Below are 18,779 nucleotides of genomic sequence, written 5' to 3'. Positions count from 1 at the left end.
TTGGCTCTTAGTTTACAGTATGGTTTGGAAGGGAAAAATGAAGGGCAGGGAGGATATTTAGTGTTTTATGGTGATGGACATTGATTAGACATGCTGTGGTGATCATTTTGCAATATACACAAATACCAAGTCATGTTATACACCTGAAACTAATGTGATGTTATGTCAATTACATCTCAAAAAATAAAAACTGTTTTGCAGAACTTCAGGGACAAGGTGATGCACAGCTGGACTAGGGAGGTGTGAGAGAAGCTGGAGAGTAATGAATGAGCAAGGAAGGACACAGATAACTGACAGGGCAGCGTTAGTAAGCAGGATTAGCAGTAAAGGAGAAAAAGGCATTGATGCTCATTCTGAGCTTTCCAAGTTACGAAGTAGGAGAATGTTGATGTCTTTGTCAAAAAGAATGTGGCTGCAAGGGTGTTAGTGTCAGAAGCCCCATCCACCTTTCAGGTGATGCATTGTGTGTGGGGGTAAGAAGGACCACACCAGTTCCTTGGAAAGAGGCCAGGACAGGCCCCAAGCCCTGTGATTAAGTTGGAATGTCCTGCATGTCTTAGTCCCCACTGTCAACCATCTCATTTACTCCTCGCTTCTGTCTACATTTCTAATTGGGATTTGTCCCCACTTAGTTGTACCTAACAAGCTGATTTAAAATAGTGCATGTGGTGATAAAGAGGTGTGGGGAAGGATCTACTTAAACTAACCAAATACTGAATTTACTTGTGCCAAAGGGCAGGGCTGATAAAGGGATGCTAACTAAGGTTCTGAGTAAAACCAGGAGTTGGCCTTGGAGAGGTGTCAAAATCTAACCAAGAGCTAGATGAAAGGAAGGACCTGGAAATGCAGTCAATGGAACAGAAGACTTGACTGTAGGGCAGTCAGTGGGAAAACCTGACTAATTCTAAGAGGCAGCACCTCTCTCTTATAGGTGTTTTTAAGCTGACAGATGCAGCCACACTTGCTCTTATTCAAAGATGTCTTAAAGGTAGCCAAAATCGATGCAACTGTCAGTTCAATATTAAATGGAGGGCTATGGATTTTTAAGGGATTTCCTTAATAGAAGCTGACATATATCCTTTTTTTTGGTGGGTTCATCATTAGCCAATAGTACTACAGTGACTACAAACATCCCCTGATCATTTGTATATGCACCTTTAGGGCAAAAATATAAGCCAAGTTCAGTTCTTGGAGTCTCTCAGATTTTTGATGCATACCTTGTAGGGGACAGTCAATAATTGTTCATGGAATGGAAACATTTGCCAGATTAATGGTACCAACTATAGGTCCAGGAGAAAAGCTATAAAGAATGTAATCTGGCCAATTCTAGACATACTATACAATTCTGCTTCCCTGCAATGAAAAAGAAAATAAGAGACATGTGGCATTACCTCAAGATGCTGGTGAGCATCTCAGATCAGCCAAACAATTCAGGGATTTAAAGCAAAAGGAGATGTGCTGTGCAGAAAACACTGCTTTCTATGTTCATGGCCATGGCTAGCCCATATGGTGCCATTCATAAAGGTGTCCCTTCCTTAGGACATTTTACTGGCATCTGCCAGAAAATTGTCATAATAAATTTGCAAACCAACAATATCAACAATGGAAAGGGTGCCGTAATGTGGAATGCAGTCATGCTGGCCCTGTCCTCCGTGCTACAGAAATGGCTCTCTCTCTCTCTGTTAATCCCCTCTCTTCCCCTTGCCCCCCAGGTTATCTTTTCCATTGATTTTTAGAGAGAGTGAAAGGGAGGGAGAGAGAGAGAGAGAGAAGCATCGATGTGAGACACATCAACTGGTTGCTTCCCTCACATGTCCCAACTGGGGCTGGGGATCAAACCTGCAACCCAAGTATGTGCCCTTGACCAGGAATTGAACCTGAGACTCTTCGGTGAGCAGGCCTACGCTCTAACTACTGACCAAACCCACCAGGGCAGAAACATCTCTCTTTTGACAGAAAGCTGTTTTTGTCAACTCTGACAGTGGTGTTAAAACCCAGGTTTTGTAAGAATTCAGTAAATGGGAATTAAGTTCAATCCTTGCAAGTTAATCCACAACTGGATCCCATCCATTATATGACAGGCTAAAGAAAGATCAAGAAAAGCCATATCCTTCTTCTTAACATATTTCTCTACATTTCCATTTCTTCCTTATGTACCAAGAGGATGGATCTATAACTTTGAGGAAGATTCCTTTTCTGGGCTTAGGGAAAGTCAGTGACAAAGCAGGGGCAATCTTTTGACTTGCTATGGCCCTAATCCCAAGGGTCTGATTCATTAGGTCTGGGATGGGGCCTAGGAAACTTTCAGAAGCAACTTTAAGAAGCACAGCTCTGGTTGAGAATCCCTGGGTATAAACTGTATTTGCATCCATTTCACTGGTATTTATATTCACGAATTTAAAAATCTGGAGGTAAACAGTTGCCGAGGACTCAAGCTCTATCACTAAGAACAGACTTTAAATAGTTCTGGGGCAAAAGGCTTTCACCCAGTGCATTATTTAATTTGAGCTTCATTAAACTTATTCTGTGGTTAAGCCTTTTCCATTTTCTTTGCATTTGATATAGTGCTCCTCCTTTAAGGTCTAGTTTACATGTCACTTATTCCTGAGGTCTTCTCCTGAGGGATTTACACCCTCTATGCTTTCCTCTCATTCCATACTGGGCACCTGACATGTTATTTTCCTACCTGGGAGTATGCTTCTGTGTTATGGCTCACTGATGACGGTCTAGAGAATGCACATTCCTTAAGACCAGGGGCCACATCCTACTTGCCTTTATGCCACTAGTTCCTCCCTCACAGTGAGTGGACAGTACACATTAGTGTTGTGACAGAAATTTCATGCCTGCTGAGGATTTTTAAGTTTGCAAGGTCAATGAAAGTCCTGCTAACACTTTGGTGTTTTCATGACTCATCCAGTATTGGAAAAGCAGCAAAGACCACGTCTTCTGTATCACACAGTTCGGTGAAGAAACTTGGTTTCAAATACGCAATCAGGGAGACTGGCGGAGAACTGGCCTAGAGTGGAGACTACACTTTTTTTCAAGTCTGCAATGACAAGGCCATAAAGAAAACAATACAGCATTTGTTTGGTGATTCGTCCGTTCAAGTCGTGCTGAAGTCTGGAACGCCTTCCTTCCAGCATGGTGAAGCAGGCAGTCCCAGTCAAGTCCTGGAGAGGCACTGTGGGCAAGTCTGAAGCCAGGACCCTTTGTGACATGACAGAAAAAATCATTTTAAGCCCCAGAGGTTCAAAGGATGAGGGACGCTGACACATGCTATTTTCCCCTTTGTTCCAAGAGAGAAGTAGGGCAGCCTTCAGAAAAGGGGGTGTCCTTAAGGAACAGCGTAAGGAAGAGTTTCACAGGAGGGCTATCGCATGCTGCCCGAATGGGCTGTTATGATCAGGAGCTGGGGTGGCAGTGCTTCTCCAGGGTGGTCTGAACACCCGTGTCAGTCACCTGCAGCTGCTTGTTCAAGTCAGATTTCTGGGGCTACCTATGAAATAACTCTCTAAGGATGCAACCTAAAAATCTGAATTTTGAACCAATACATCAGGTAATGCTGATGCACACTAGAATATGAAAGCTGCTGTGAAGGGACTGAACATATGCTCTTCGTATAGAATGACCAAGAGTCAACATCACCTCTCTGAAAAGTGGGAAGATAAAAACAACCACCATTGGGCAGGAGTTATAAACAGAGCTGAGAGACAAGCTATGTGTCTGATGTCATTATACATTGTTATATATTATTTTGTTGTTATATACTAGGCAGCTCTATCCTGTTTGAAGCTGATCTGATAAGTAAAAATATGAGCAGATGAGTTGACAATGATTATTCATCTTCCGAAAGGATTTTTGAATTAAAGCATTCATCAATGGGTTCCAACTGCCAAACAATTAAACTAGAATTTAATTTACATCCTTTGAAAGACTACTTAGATGCAGTGTGACTTCCAAGCTCTTTCTTTGTGGTTCTGTGTCCTAGGAGAGTCTCAGAAGTGTCTCCTTCCTGAGGGAAGGGGTCACACTTCTGTTTTCCTCCTTGCATGATGGGACTGATTCTCACTGTCTTCAAGGAAAGACCTGCCCTGGAAGCTAGTGAATAAGTTAAGGCATGGCTGTACTTTACCCTCAAATTCACTTTGAGTATGTTCTGCATATACAATAATTGACTGGTTGTTTTAAGTAAGTAATATGACAGTCTTCTAGTGAAATTTCTAAAGAATCCAAAATGCTAAATTTTAAGATAGAAATTTAAAATTGGGATACCTTTCTTCCTTTTCAAATACTCCTAAAAGGAATGAAACATGCGACAGTGGCTTTAGGGTCAGAGAGACCTGGGGTTAAATTCTGGCTCTACCACTTACTAGCTGTTTAAGTTAATTAAATTAATTAACTAATTAGTTAACTAATTTCTCATAGTCTTAGTTTCCTCTCCTGTAAGTGAAAATAAAATCAACATTGTAAGGATATTCAAATGCAAGCTGATATTTCAGCCTCGTTCTTACAGAGAGTTCTGAGAAAACCCAGAAGTTACTATCAAGAAATAACAAGTTAGATGTAAATTATACCCCAACCAAATTAATTTAGGTCTATGTGAGATTAAGATAGAAAAAAGCTATTCACTTTTCTTGATTAAATCCAAGGAAATGAACAATGATAGGCAGTAAAAATAAAAAAGAAAGGTTTTCTAAAGTGACAAATATGGGCTCTGTAAGTCTTGAGAGATGCTGAAATGAAATGAGAGGTTTTGGTGCTCAGTTCAGCAGAGCCTATGAAGGGGGAAGTAAACTGTAGTCAGTGCTTTTTTTTTTATATTTTATTGATTTTTTACAGAGAGAAATGGGGAGGGATAGACAGCTAGAAATATCGATGAGAGAGAAACATCTATCAGCTGCCTCCTGCACACCTCCCACTGGGGATGTGCCCACAACCAAGTTACATGCCCTTGACTGGAATTGAACCCGGGACTTTTCAGTCCACAGGCCAACGCTCTATCCACTGAGCCAAACCAGCCAGGGCAGTGCTTTCTAATCCTATATAATAAAACCCTAATATGCAAATCAACTGAACGGCAGAAAGACCAGTGGAACCACCAGTCGCTATGATGTGCACTGACCACCAGGGGAAGATGCTCAACGCAGGAGGTGCCCCCAGCCCACAGGCCCTAGGCCAGCCAAGGTGGGTTCCAGTGAGCCTCCCTGCCCCCCGACTGCCCTGCTCCACAGAGGGAGGCGACTGATGGCGGCAGGGCGATCAGGGGGTGGGGCCAGCCAGCGAGTGGGCCAGTGCTGCCCCCAGATCACCCCACTGGTAGCCCCACAGATCGGCCCTGATCGCCAGCCAGGCCTAGGGACCCTACCCAGGCACAAATTTTGTGCATCGGGCCTCTAGTCTTGTCAGAAGCACAGTTCAGTTTTGGAGTACACTATCCAAGGAGTGCTCCCTCCCAGGGCTGCTCTGATGCCTGGTGTGTGCCTTGGCAGACCATCATACTGACCGCTCTCCAGGAGAACAGGAGTGTGTATAGCAGGTGTGTGTTGCCTGGAGTAAAATAAAGAGCAGTTGACCAGTTCTTTAACTTGACAAGCGTATGTAATTTCCATTGAATGTAAGAGGATTTAAGAATCTAATGTAGTTTGATACTAATAAAATTTTCTCAGCTAATGTCTATGAAGCTGAACTAAAAATCATAACCCATGTTCTAAAAATGGCTTTGCGGTAACTATATTTTCTGCAGAGCATTCAGAGATCCAATGATTCCATCACTATTTAGGTGGCTCTAACTCATGGTCTCCTGGTAAATTATATCAAGAATCAGATGGTCTTCAGCAGGTACAGCATGAAGTGAGTAGAGCATAACAGGGCACTAACCTCCCCTTCTGTGTTCTGGCTATAAAATCAATTCCAAATTAAATCAAAGATGCTGAACTATCATCAGCACTAAGACCTCAGACTCCACTTAATAAGAGCATACACTGCTTCTTCCCAGTTGAACTCAAAGGTGTACTACTCATTAAGGATCCTTGGGTCATACCTATAAATGAATTTTTAATGAATTACCAGTATCTGTCAGCCACCATAAAACAGATGAGACTATATGAAAAGTGTGATCTCTACAAAAAGGATTCTATTTTATTTTCAAGATACTGTCATGGGGAATATTAATTATCACTACAGAGAGCTCTATATTTATTATACAATAAATTCTTTTCTTTTTCAGTCCATTTCTGTTCCTATTTAAAGCATTTTAGAGGTTTCCATTCACTTCTTTTCCCATTGCTGTCTTAGCCAACCTAATCACTTTGAAACAAAATCCAGACTCCACTGTTATTTTTACTTCTCAGATTTTATAAAATCTACCAGTCTTCATATATTCCTACGTTGCAGAACATTTCACATTAATACAGTATTGGTGCATTATCTCAAAAGACAGAGAAAGGAAGACTGAGTATTTAATATTTGCAAAATCTTTTCAAAGTCTGCAGTAGTAACACAAGTAGCCTTGTCACTGTTATGTAGAAAGAAATGATTTTATCACTTTCCCAGTTTGCTCAGGTTCAAAAGACCTGGGTTAGGGAAATAAATTTTTCTTTTTCTCTCTACTAATAGCAAGAAAAATGGAATATAATTATTTTAAAAGATGTTCAATTAATAGCTACTTCCAAAAATCACTTTATATTACAATATGTAGGTTAATAAACTTTTTTTTAAAATAAATTTTATTGATTTTTTACAGAGAGGAAGGGAGAGGGATAGAGAGTTAGAAACATCAATGAGAGAGAAACATTGATCAGCTACCTCCTGCATACTCCCCACTGGGTATGTGCCCGCAACCAAGGTACATGCCCTTGACCGGAATCGAACCTGGGACCCTTGAGTCTACAGGCCAATGCTCTATCCACTAAGCCAAACTGGTTAGGGTGGTTAATAAACTTTTAAAGTGTAATATGCAAAGGAAAAAAGTATTAGGGAATTAAGAGAAATGTATTCAAATTTATATTCAATTTTGGTTTCTATTTTTTTTTTTTTTGCTTTCATGACAATTTATTAACCAGTAGAAATTTATAACAACGTTTTGATGTTGATCATTACAAATGAGTTGTGAGAAGACAAAAGGATACATGTTGAGTGTTAGACCCAATAGGTCAATAAATTTAGGCTAAAGTCAAGATGAAAAATAAAATCCTTTCTATCCACTCACCTGTTGTGTATTTTCAGAAATCCTACTCTGTACAAAGCTCAGTAAAGTGCAACAAGTAATAAAAAATATTTAAGAAAAAGCTTGTCCTCAAGATACTTACAAGAAATAATCAGAATCAATCAGGTGAGAATGCTAGCTGACCAGTAAGTACAAAGAGAATGTTCTTATAAGAAAGACAAACTATAGCGCATTCATACTTTAAATAAAGATTGTAGGAAAGTACACAGTAACCTCTGCAGGGTGAAATTATGGAGGCCTTTCAGCATACCTTTTTTATGGTTTGGAATTTTTACAAACATGTATTATTTTTGTAATCAGGAAAAAAACAAAAAAAAGTCTATGAATAATCACTGCAAGGAAACAAATGAATATATATTTGTTGACTTAGGTTATGGTGGCTTATGGGTAGATTTCTGCCTATTTCATAGTTATTTTGTTGTTCTAAAATAATTTTAATGATAATTAAAAATAATATAAGAAGTGTATAGAAATTTTAAGTTCTTTGATTTGAATAACTTTTATTATGCAAAGGGAGCAGAAACCTCATTGCCATATTTATTTCTAGCTAAAGAGTAGGGCTGTGAAGAAAATTAAGGCATCTTCTCTATTTCTGTTTATAATACACATTTTTAAACTACTGTGTGATGTCCAGTTAGCTTGAAAACAGTAGTATAAACCCATATTAGTCTATTAGTAATGATATATTTCATCACCATCTATTATTAGGGTAACTCTTCTATTGTTAAATTGGAACATGGTCATTTATGTTTCCTCAATTTCCAAACACTTTTATAATCTTAATATACTGTCCCCCCAAAAACAGAAAATTAAAACAAATCCTGGCTCCATTTCAGTGTTTCAAAGCTTCAGCAATGAAAAGCAGCACCAGCCTTGACCTTCCTGTCTCCCGCAGCCACATTAAATCTTCACCTCAAGTCCTGGTCACTACTGACCATTCCCAAAGCCTGCAATCTTTTTAGTGTCACTTCAGGCCAAATCATTCTTTTCAGAAATGACACCGATTGTGATATCTCTGTAGTTTTTCTTACTTAGTACAACTCAACTATAACTTCTAAGTGAAAAAAATTCTGTTGGAGAATGAAAAATTTTCTGTTAATGAAGGCTTATGTCCTTCTGGCCATAACAAAAGGTATCTGGAACTTGCTGACTCCATTTAAAAATCATATTACTTTGTGAAGTTCACTGTAGGTTTCCAAGTATCCTTCAGTACTATTAAATTACTTTGCTCATTTTGCAGAATAACGGGCCCAGGCGTGGGGAGGAAAGAACCTCTGTATCCAGTCCCAGTCCCCCAAGCCAAAAATGCAGGAACTGAGGCAGTGATTCTAGTCATCATTAAGGCCTGATGCACAATTCCATTTTCATGGTAGTTGTGTTTATAGTTGAGAATTAATTTACATTCATTTAAAAAATAACACTTATATACTTCTATTACCTAAAATAACATTTATCAGAGCCCTAAGCAAGAACATTTTAAAATTAAGAAATAGGTCTAAGATATGAATCTGGATATAAATGAGTATCGACTCATACATGCACCTGCATGGCTATTGTAATGCGGTGGAATTCAGACACATGTTCACAGGGGCTGAAGGGAAGACACCCATGGTCTTCTTTGCATGTACCTGGCATGACTCCATGTCACAAAGCCAGGAGAGCAGAGGAGACCAGGAGTGTGTAGAGATGCACATGGTTTGGTTTCATAGTGGGTTCATTTACATTTAAAATGTCTTTGGAAGCAATGACCTTCTCAAAGCAACTTCTGACCTTTGGAGACAACAGTTTATTTTTTTTAAAAAATCATAGTTTTATTCTTAATTACAATTAAAAATTTAAGTTGAAATTTGATGAAGTTCTTAGTTAGAAATTACTGAGAGGAAAAATATCTTCATTTTAAAAATCGATTAAGAATCAACTTCTTTTTAGTTCTGCAGCAGATTACACTAGTTCTTAAATTGTTATTTTAATAGATGAACATCACTAGAACATTACCAAATTCTAGTGGTATTTAGAGTGGTGAGTTACAGAGCTCACACTCAAAAACCATGCCAGTGGGTAAACTGCCAACGGCCTATTAAATGAGCCTCTACTTAGTCTACTACAATTTCAGCTGCATCTTTATGGAATGAAACAAAGCTCAACGAAGAACCCATAAAATGAAATGATGCAGACCAACCTTTTATTGCACCCACAATATTTTGGTCTAGTCCTTTCCGGTTGTCATTGAGTCCTCTTTTCCTCTTCCCATTGGGTAAGGAGTTAGCCAAAGTCTTGTCATCAAAAAACGCACACACCAGTTTTCTAAACAGAAGGCTTCCTGAGCGAGTGTAGTTTGACAATATAGAGTCCAGCTGAGATTTAGGCATAAACACATCAAAGCCTTCAGCAAGTTGCACTTCTGGCTACCAAAAGAACATAAATATTTTATTAAAAGCAAGATTTGAAGCATTTGACTTTGGGCATATGTGCAACAAACAAACATTACTAACCATTACAATGTCCATAGCCTATGAACCACACCGTCTCATCTCAGCTTTGTGTGTATTTGCAATTTACAAAACTAATTACTATTTATAATTCACAAAACAAGATGCTTTAATTTCAATGTTATGTCTTGTCAAAAGCAATGGAAGGAGTACACTGAAAAAGCATTCCTGTCTTTAGATTTAGCCAAGGGAAAGCTGGGTAATCACAAATCACATAATTCTACAGCTACAGGGGACTTGAGACTTCTGGGTAAAACACCCTAATTTTTTAAATGAGGGAACTCAGGCCCAAATGACTTAAAAATAATTTAAATATACTCAGTGCCTTACAGTTGACAGATCACTTTCTCCTACATGAAACAATTGAATTTTGTTTGCTAAGGACACAAATAAGAGACTCTCCCACATGTCCATGCTCTTTGTACTAGGCCAGTAGTTTTTAGCTACAGAACTGTGTTATTTCTCTCCAATGAAAACTCATGTAAACTAATATATGAAATAAATGTAAATGATAGACAGGTGCCCCAGGCAGTTCAAATCTAACCGACCCCTAGTTTTGGAAGGAGTGTGAAGCTATACCCAGAGCACCAATGGAAAATGAATGCATCAGTCACAATGCTTCCCTGTCAGGGATTTCATGACTGGGACACTGGACCGGAAGATCTACACGGTGCCTTTCAACTTAGACTCTACTGAATATGCTCAGACACTAAGAACACATTCTCTGCCACCACGACCTGAATGTTTATAACTCGCCTTTCATCTTTCCACCCGTTCACATCATTTCCTTTTCAAAACCTTTCCTAACTCCTTCCTTCTCAAAGAGGTGGCAGTGTGTTCTTTGTCACCGCTAATTATCTGACATGCTTACATAATTGTATTACACTGTATTAAAATTATTTATTAGACTGTGGGCCTTCCTGATGCCTGGAACTCCGACTTTGTATCTGTAGGGCTTGGCACATAGTAAGCACTCAATAAATTCTTGTCCAATGGATAAAAACTCATTAGTCATAATCTGTTGGTCATAACGTGACTTTAAAATAACTTTAATATGAAGAAATTCAACTGGTAAACTTTCATTTAAAAAAAGGTCAGAAGGAAATCTCAAGTAAGATTTATCATAAAAGCTTATTCTGTTATCACACTTATTACTTCACAAACCTGGCAATACTTTAGATTTTTCTAAATCATATTAGAAACATGAGGATTTGGGATTATTTCTCCTGGAGAGAAAAATAGGAATTATTATTTTTGTTTGTCCTATTGCTTTTCAAAAGGCCTAGCACACTATGGTCAGAGTGAAGAGGGAGCAGAGAAGGGCTTAAATTATTCAGATGATGTGGGAAGGAGTTTGGGCCCTGCCCCTCCCAAATGGAATTCCCGACTGCGTCGTCCAGAAAGACATCTCATTTCTCAGCTTCACTCTGCCATTCAACGTTTGGTTTCTGAATGCTTGGTAAATATCACTATGAAAACAGTGCTGTCAGACGGTTTCCCGACTTTTGCATCTTGCTTTGGGAAAAGGTCGGCAGAGGAGGCAGATGGGAGCTGGGGCTGGACCCCGAATCCTAGAGCAGAAGCTGACACACCCCAGGCACGCGGTGCTTATGTGTCAAATGATTCAACGTAGAAATATTAGGGTTGAGAGAATTTTACCACCATAATCTCAGACCAAGTTTTGTTCATAAGCAGAATTTTATTTTGCACATTCTATGGCTGCATTTAGAACTTACGTTCTAAATGAACTGATTGCAGGTTTTTGCCAAGTGCTTCTGTATCATTTGAAAGCCATGCAAAAAAAAAAAAAAAAAAAAAAGAAAAAGAAAAAGAAAAAGAATCCCTGCCTACTTTGTAGAAATAGCTACTCCCAACTATTTGAGGGTCTAGGGAGAAACAGATGCTCTTAAACTTCCAAGAGGGAATGGAAAGATGCCGACCTGTCTCATTCCTGTGACTCTGAAACCATCACACAGGCTCTGAACACTCAGCCACCTGATCTCTGGGACTCCCAGAACCTCCCCTGCGACTCACCTTGTAGGACTTGGTTTCCTAGCAACCAGGCAGAACTAGCCACTCCCTTCTTCACACACTTACAGTATTTCCTATGAGCTATGTTTATGGCCCTTTCCACACTGCATCCATCTAGTTGGGAGTTTGTGTTTCTCATCAGACTGTGCAATCTTTTTTTTTTTTATTTTAATAAATCTTTATTGTTCATTATTACAATTGTTCCTCTTTTTTCCCCCATAGCTCCCCTCCATCCAGTTCTCACCCAACCCTCAGCCCTTACCTCCCCTACACTGTCCTCATCCATAGGTGTATGATTTTTGTCCAGTCTCTTCCCGCACCCCCCACACCCCTTTCCCTGTGAGAATTGTCAGTCCACTCCCTTTCTATGCCCCTGATTCTATTATATTCACCAGTTTATTCTGTTCATCAGATTTTTAATTCACTTGATTTTTAGATTTACTTGTTGTTCATAATTTTTATCTTTACCTTTTTCTTCTTCTTCCTCTTCTTACAGAATACCCTTCAGCATTTCATATAATACTGGTTTGGTGGTAATGAACTCCTTTAGCTTTTTCTTATCTGTGAAGCTCTTTATCTGCCCTTCAGCTCTGAATGATAGCTTTGCTAGATAGAGTAATCTTGGTTGTAGGTTCTTGCTATTCATCACTTTGAATATTTCTTGCCACTCCCTTCTGGCCTGCATAGTTTCTGTTGAGAAATCAGCTGACAATCGTATGGGTGCTCCCTTCTAGGTAACTAACTGTTTTTCTCTTGCTGCTTTGAAGATTCTCTCTTTTGCTCTTGGCATTTTAATTATGATGTGTCTTGGTGTGGTCCTCTTTGGATTCCTTTTGTTTGGGGTTCTCTGCACTTCTCTATTTCTTTCACCAGGTGGGGGAAATTTTCTGTCATTATTTCTTCAAATAGGTTTTCAGTTTCTTGCTCTCTCTCTGCTTCTGGCACCCCCATAATTCTGATGTTGGTATGCTTGAAGTTGTCCCAGAGGCTCCTTACACTATCTTCATATTTTTGGATTCTTTTTTCTTTTTGCTTTTTCGGTTGAGTGTTTTTTGCTTCTTTGTATTTCAAACCTTTGATTCTTGCGTCCCTCTATTCTGCTGTTAGGTCTCTGTATAATATTTTTTTATTTCAGTCAGTGTATGTTTAATTTCTAGTTGGTCCTTTTTCATATCCTCGAGGGTCTCGCTAAATTTATCGGCCTTTTCCAGGAAATTCTTGAAAAACCTTATAACCGTGGTTTTGAACTCTATATCCAGTCATTTGCTTTCCTCCATTTCTTTCATTTGTGATCTGTTTCTTTGTCTCCGCATTTTTGTTGCTTCCCTGAGTTTGTAGAGTAGCTTTGTGTGCTAGGTGTCCTAAGGGCCCAGTGGCTCAGCCTCCCCAGTTACCTGAGGTGAACACTCTTGGTGCACCCCTTTGTGGACTGTGTGCACAGCCTTGCTGGAGTTAAGTCTTGACTGTTGTTGGTATCACTGGGAGGAAATGACCTCCAGGCCAATTGGCTGTGAGGATCAGCTGTGTCTACGCCGGGAGAACCTCTGTGCTGGAGACAGCCTTATGGGACAAGACTTGCAAAATTGCAAAAGTCTCTGTGCTCAGCTTGGATGGGGCGGAGTCTCAGGGCTGAGCAGACAGCCTTGGCTTCTTGTCAGCCCTGCTCTATGAGGCCCCTGTGTCTCAGTGTCCCATGGTAATCGCTGCAAGCACCTCTGAGAGAAAGCCGCCCTCGAGTTTCGCCCGCTGCCAGACAGTCCAGTTTCCCCCCCAATGAATCTGGATTCCCAGATTCTCACCGGATATGGAGTTCAGCGCAGTCGGGAGCTTCCGTCTCCCTCCCACTAGAGAAAGCCAGTGGCACACTCAGAAGTCATTCCTCTCTGTGTGCACTTACCTCCAGACCTCTGCCTTTTGCAGCTCCCCTGAGTTTTCGTGAGCTTTTCTCTTTTCCTGACAGTCCAGATTCCCCCCATATGAGTCTGGGTCCCTTGGATCTCACCCAGAAATGGGGTTCAGTGCAGTCAGAACCGGGTTTCAGTGCAGTTGGGAGCTTCTGTCTCCCTCCCGCTAGAGAAACCCAGCCAGGCACTCAGCGCCCATCCTCTCTGTGCGCGTGTCTCCGTACCTCAGCCTTTTGCAGCTCTCTGAGTCTCCGTGTGCTTTTTTCTTTCCTTCTAGTTGTAGAATTTCCACTCAGCCAGCCTTCCTGTGGTTCTGGATGATATCCCTTTTGTCTTTTAGTTGTAGTTTTGAAATTGTTGTGTGAGGCAGCAGTTTAGGTGTTTACCTATGCCGCCATCGAATGCATGGTTTCCTGTGCATTCTTTTGTATTCAGAGTGCCAACCCTCCAGTTAGTGCCTGATAGATATTTGTTAGAACACACAAAAAGCTATGTAGAAATTCACTCAACGTGACTAGTATTTAGCAATTTTTTATCCCTGTATTCATGAAGAAGTGGGTTTGAAAGTCTGAGTCGTGGTTCAGTATCCCAGTCTTTTCATAACAGTACCTGCACTAACTCAGAGCAGAGTACCCAGAGAACATGGACCTGCCTGAATCAGTATCTACTTATTGAGCACCATCCATGTGTAAGGAGTTTAAGGTCAGACTCAGCAGATGAGACACATACACAAATACCTACCTTGCAAAGTAGAAAGTGGTAAGTGCTACATATGAGAGAGGTACAGAGCATTAGGCAGCATTTGACTGGTGAGGAGTGAAGGAGTACAGGAGGGGACAAGATAGCATTTCATCAGGCCCTGGATATAGGATTCAGGGGGCAGAGATGCGGTTGCTGATTCTGCCATCTGCTGTGAGTCCTAAATCTAAATATCTGGAAGTTTCTATGGAGCCAAGAGACTCCCTGTGAGATCATAATAGTATTTTGCTTTCTGAGACACTATCCCAAAACAGAAGTTGTCAATGTTTTCTGTTCCACTTTCTATTGCCAGAAAAATATTTTTTGCAGCATTCTTTCCAGATCAAGGAACATGAACTTGCCCCGTTATGCACCCTGTATAAGGGAGTCAGTTTTGTTAGTTGAGGCAGCAGCCAGAGCAAAGATGACGAATCTCTGCCCCCTTCTTGCTCTTCAGGTCCTTTCTCTTATGCAGATTTCTTAGCTGGTGGTGAATGAACACTAACATTATATCTACAACACAACACGATGCAAACCAATTTCTTAAAAATAGCTTCACTTTCTGAGATAATGAAGAAAAGATAATCTCAAATTTTCACATGAAAACTTTTTATTTTCTCCATTTTATAAATATAACCACACAGTGGATTACTACCATCTAATGACCCACATCTTTGTATATATATTTAAAAACAGGCTAAACTCTTTAATTGTATCTTTGAATCTCTTTTTTGTTTACTGTCTCTAGTTTAAATGAGATCTCTCTGCTTACTAATCATGGCTATGACAGAAACCAGCATTCCAAATGAATATCCTTTTAAAAACTAGACTTCCTTGGACAGAATCACTATTTGATACTCCCATGAAGACAGATAGTTAGCACACCAATTTTCAGACTCTATTCATTACTGAAGTAATGTTTCAATATATTCTATTGAGTACTTAAGATCTTTGAATGGTGACATCCAAAGTGTGAGGCATAATTTATGACACTTATAGTCATTATTTTAAGAGCTAAGAGTCTGAATTCCCACTATAAATTTGGATTTTCATGCATCCCATGTACCTCAGCCACTCAGCACAATAATGTATCACATGTTGAATTTTCCTTATCCAGTGGCATTACATCTGACACTGAGTGAAGTTCTGGAGGCAAAAACTGCATGTAGTCATAAGGACTCTTGAAAATGCTTCTGGACCCAGGTATGTGAACATTAATTATCTTGTTTCTCTTTCCATTTCAGTTGTGGTCTCCCTCTGCTTAGAAGTAAGCTGACCCTTGAATATCATGGGTTTGAAACTGTGCAGGTCAACTTACACATGGATTTTTTTCCCATAAATCCCTGTGCTGTTTTTGATCTATGGTTGGGAGTCCTAGGATGTGAAGAGCTTACCGCATGTATTGTTCTCTGCCATTTTACATAGGGGACTTGAGCATCTGTGGGTTTTGGTATCCACAGGGGGTCCTGGAACCAGTCCCCCTCAGGTACTGAGAAACAACTGTGTAGTTAAATTCTGGGGAAGTCAAGAGTTACACGTGGATTTTTTACTATGTGGGGGGTTGGCAACTGTAGTTTGGGTCAAAACCTACTGTGGATAAGAGATCCTCTGACCAGGTAAATTAAATTTTTTCTTCCTTAAGGCCCTCTGAGAATATTATGTGACTTCTTTGTATAATCTAAAGAAAAATATGTAAAATAATTTGAAAGAAATGATACAAGTTAATCACAGAGGGAACATTTCTGATACAGGCTTTTTATATAAGATACTAGAGGCCTGGTGCATGAAAATTCATGCACTGGAGGTGGGTCCCTCAGCCTAGCCTTCCCCCTCTCACAGTCCAGGAGCCCTCAGGGGTGGGAGGCAACCCGGCGATCAGGGGAGAGCGATGCCCCCATCACACCTCTGCTGCTGCCACTGCCAGCAGCGCAAGCCTCAGCCGGCCCTGGTTACCTGAGCCTCGTGTGGCCCTGGGTAGCTGGGAAGCCGACATCCGAGGCTTGCCTGTGCCTCGGGCCAGCCCTGGGCGGCTGGGGGGCTGAGGGGACTGGAGGACTCCGGAGGCAGGCACGAGCAGCCAGACCTGCCTAGGGGCGGGCCCAGCTGTGCTGCGCGCCTGCCGCCCTGGCGGGGCTGAGGGGACTGGGTGCCGCCATTTTGTGGCTGTGGGCACTACCATCTTTGTGGGAGTGACAGCCAATTAGCATATTCCCTCCTTACTGGCTGGGGGTGCTGCCATCTTTGTGAGGGTGTGACAGTCAATTAGCATATTCCCTCTTTATTAGGTAGGATTATCGATGCCAAATTTTAGTAAGATATGTAAAAAGCTATATGTGATCATAGGTTAAAAGAGTAAAAATAAATGTATGAATATTCAGAGTGGGAACTAGCCCCAGATTTTCAATTGTAAGTTAATAAATTAGACACAATAGTTTGCATACTTGGCAGGTTATCTAGGCAAGTTTCAGAGTGGCTTACTATTTGCTACTTACTATATTCCAGGCCCTAGTAACACACATTCCATGGGTTTCCTAACTTAACTCTCAGCCTATGAAGTGGTCTCCCTCTGCTTAGAAGTAACTTTCAGATGCAAAAACTAAAGTTTAGAGACATTAGGTAACTTATAAAAATTACCCAACTAATAAGTAATGAGGTAAGGATTTGAACCCAGGCAGTCTAGGTTGGAACTTACACTAACAAGCATATACTGCCTTAATTCAATGTGTCAATGAATAAATTTAAAAACGGCTTGCCTGGTTGATTTGCTTTACTAGTTCCCAGTGAATTGCTTTATTTATTGTGCTAAGAAGAAGTTAAGAAAACAGATTCTGAATTCAGAAGTCACTTCTATTGAAAGCACCAATGCATTTTAAATTACTTAATAATGACATAAAAGAAACACTAACAAAAATATCTTAAATTGATGGATGTCTTTAGATTTATCCTCTGATAACTTTTGTGTAATTTAGGATTTACTGGAAAATATTCACTGTTACAAAAATAGAAAAGTGTTTTTTATGTTTTTAAAAAACATTTAACAGTATTTAAAAAAACTGATCCTAGTGTTTCACCAAAACCAAAAAACAAGCCAAACAAGAAGCAACAACAATGGAACAAACCTAAGCCATGTACATCTGCCCTAAAAAACACAAACTAATATATCCAACTAAGCAGGAAAAAAAAGAAACTGTAAAAAATTCACAACTGTCTTGTCTGAATACCACTAGATTATTGGGTTGTACTACATGCGTCAAAAAATAATTAAATATTATACTTAAATCTAAAATTTGGTTTGGAGTTTCTGATTTTGTGTTGGTATAATTTAGGTTTCAATTTTGTTTAATGAGCTAATTAATATGGGTCACATAATCCTGCCCCCAAAGAGAAACATTTCTGGCCACTCATTTTAAAAAAACACAATTTGTTCATATATATTTGTTCACTTATATGTAAACATAAATTTACTTAACAAATATTTATACTCATCCCTCTAAAGATACTTAGCTAGGACTACTAAAGTTTAAAAATAATCAGTATTGACTGGGAGCTTGAAATTAACCAGGTACTATTCAAAGAATTTTACATAGATTACTTCATTTAACTATTCCAACAGGCCAACTCTATGAGGTCAGCACATCACTATCCCCATTTTATGGAGGGAAAGCTGAGGAAGGTGAGGGTAGGTGTGCTTGCTCAGGGTCACACAGCTGAGCTTCTATCTCAAGTAGCCTGATCTCAGAGCCTATACCCTTAACCATTAAATTCTCCTACCCAGAAACTCCTAAGTAAAGAGAATACACAGTTGTAGTCTAACCTTCCAGTTCCCCTTCGTGTAGCAATCATCCCGTGAACAGCTACTAAGTGTTGGGCATGTACAAGAAATGTGCTAGGGCAGGTGCCTGAGTCTCACTCAGATAAGGGCTCACTGCAGACCTGGGTTTGAGAACCAGCTCCACCCTTCTGGATGTGTGAACTTGTGCTTTAAGTCTTTTATGACACGGTGTCCTTATCTATAATAATCATGCCTCAGAATAAGGAAGAAATGTGAGAAATTATTTAGCAAAGGATAGTAAACAAATATTACAAACCAGTATAGAAAGTTCTAGAAGGAAGGACTGTTGAAATTATACTGGTGCCTTTGGGGGTTGTGGGGAGGGGGGAGGGCAGTAACAAGGAAAGAAGAGAAAATGGGAGTTAAATTGAGGGGAGGGTTCTAAATTAAAGCCAAGTCCTAGACCCAAAGTTTCATATGTTTATTTTATACTAGAGGCCCAGTCCATGAAATTCGTGCACAGGTAGGGTCCCTAGGTCTGACCAGAAATCAGGGCTGATTGGGGCCTTCCAGCTGCTGGCCGAGGCCTTCCTTCCCCAACTGCTGGCTGCCAGCTGCCA

General features: G+C 40.1%; 1 protein-coding gene across 5 annotated transcripts in view; it reads right to left on the bottom strand.

Moving 5' to 3' along the window:
• The window catches only part of BEND7 (BEN domain containing 7), a 102,689-nt gene that overhangs the window by 45,361 nt on the left and 38,549 nt on the right, over positions 1-18,779 (bottom strand). For all 5 annotated transcript variants that reach the window (XM_080677473.1, XM_080677471.1, XM_080677472.1 and 2 more), the window contains exon 6: positions 9,405-9,630. In XM_080677473.1, coding sequence (XP_080533599.1) covers positions 9,405-9,630 — 226 coding nt within the window. The remainder of the gene's footprint in view (positions 1-9,404; positions 9,631-18,779) is intronic.

The sequence above is a fragment of the Plecotus auritus genome (genome assembly GCF_963455305.1).
Source record: "Plecotus auritus genome assembly, chromosome: 1".
Taxonomy (NCBI): domain Eukaryota; kingdom Metazoa; phylum Chordata; class Mammalia; order Chiroptera; family Vespertilionidae; genus Plecotus; species Plecotus auritus.
Note: the sequence above shows the minus strand (reverse complement) of the source record. Positions and strands in the feature narration are given on the sequence as shown.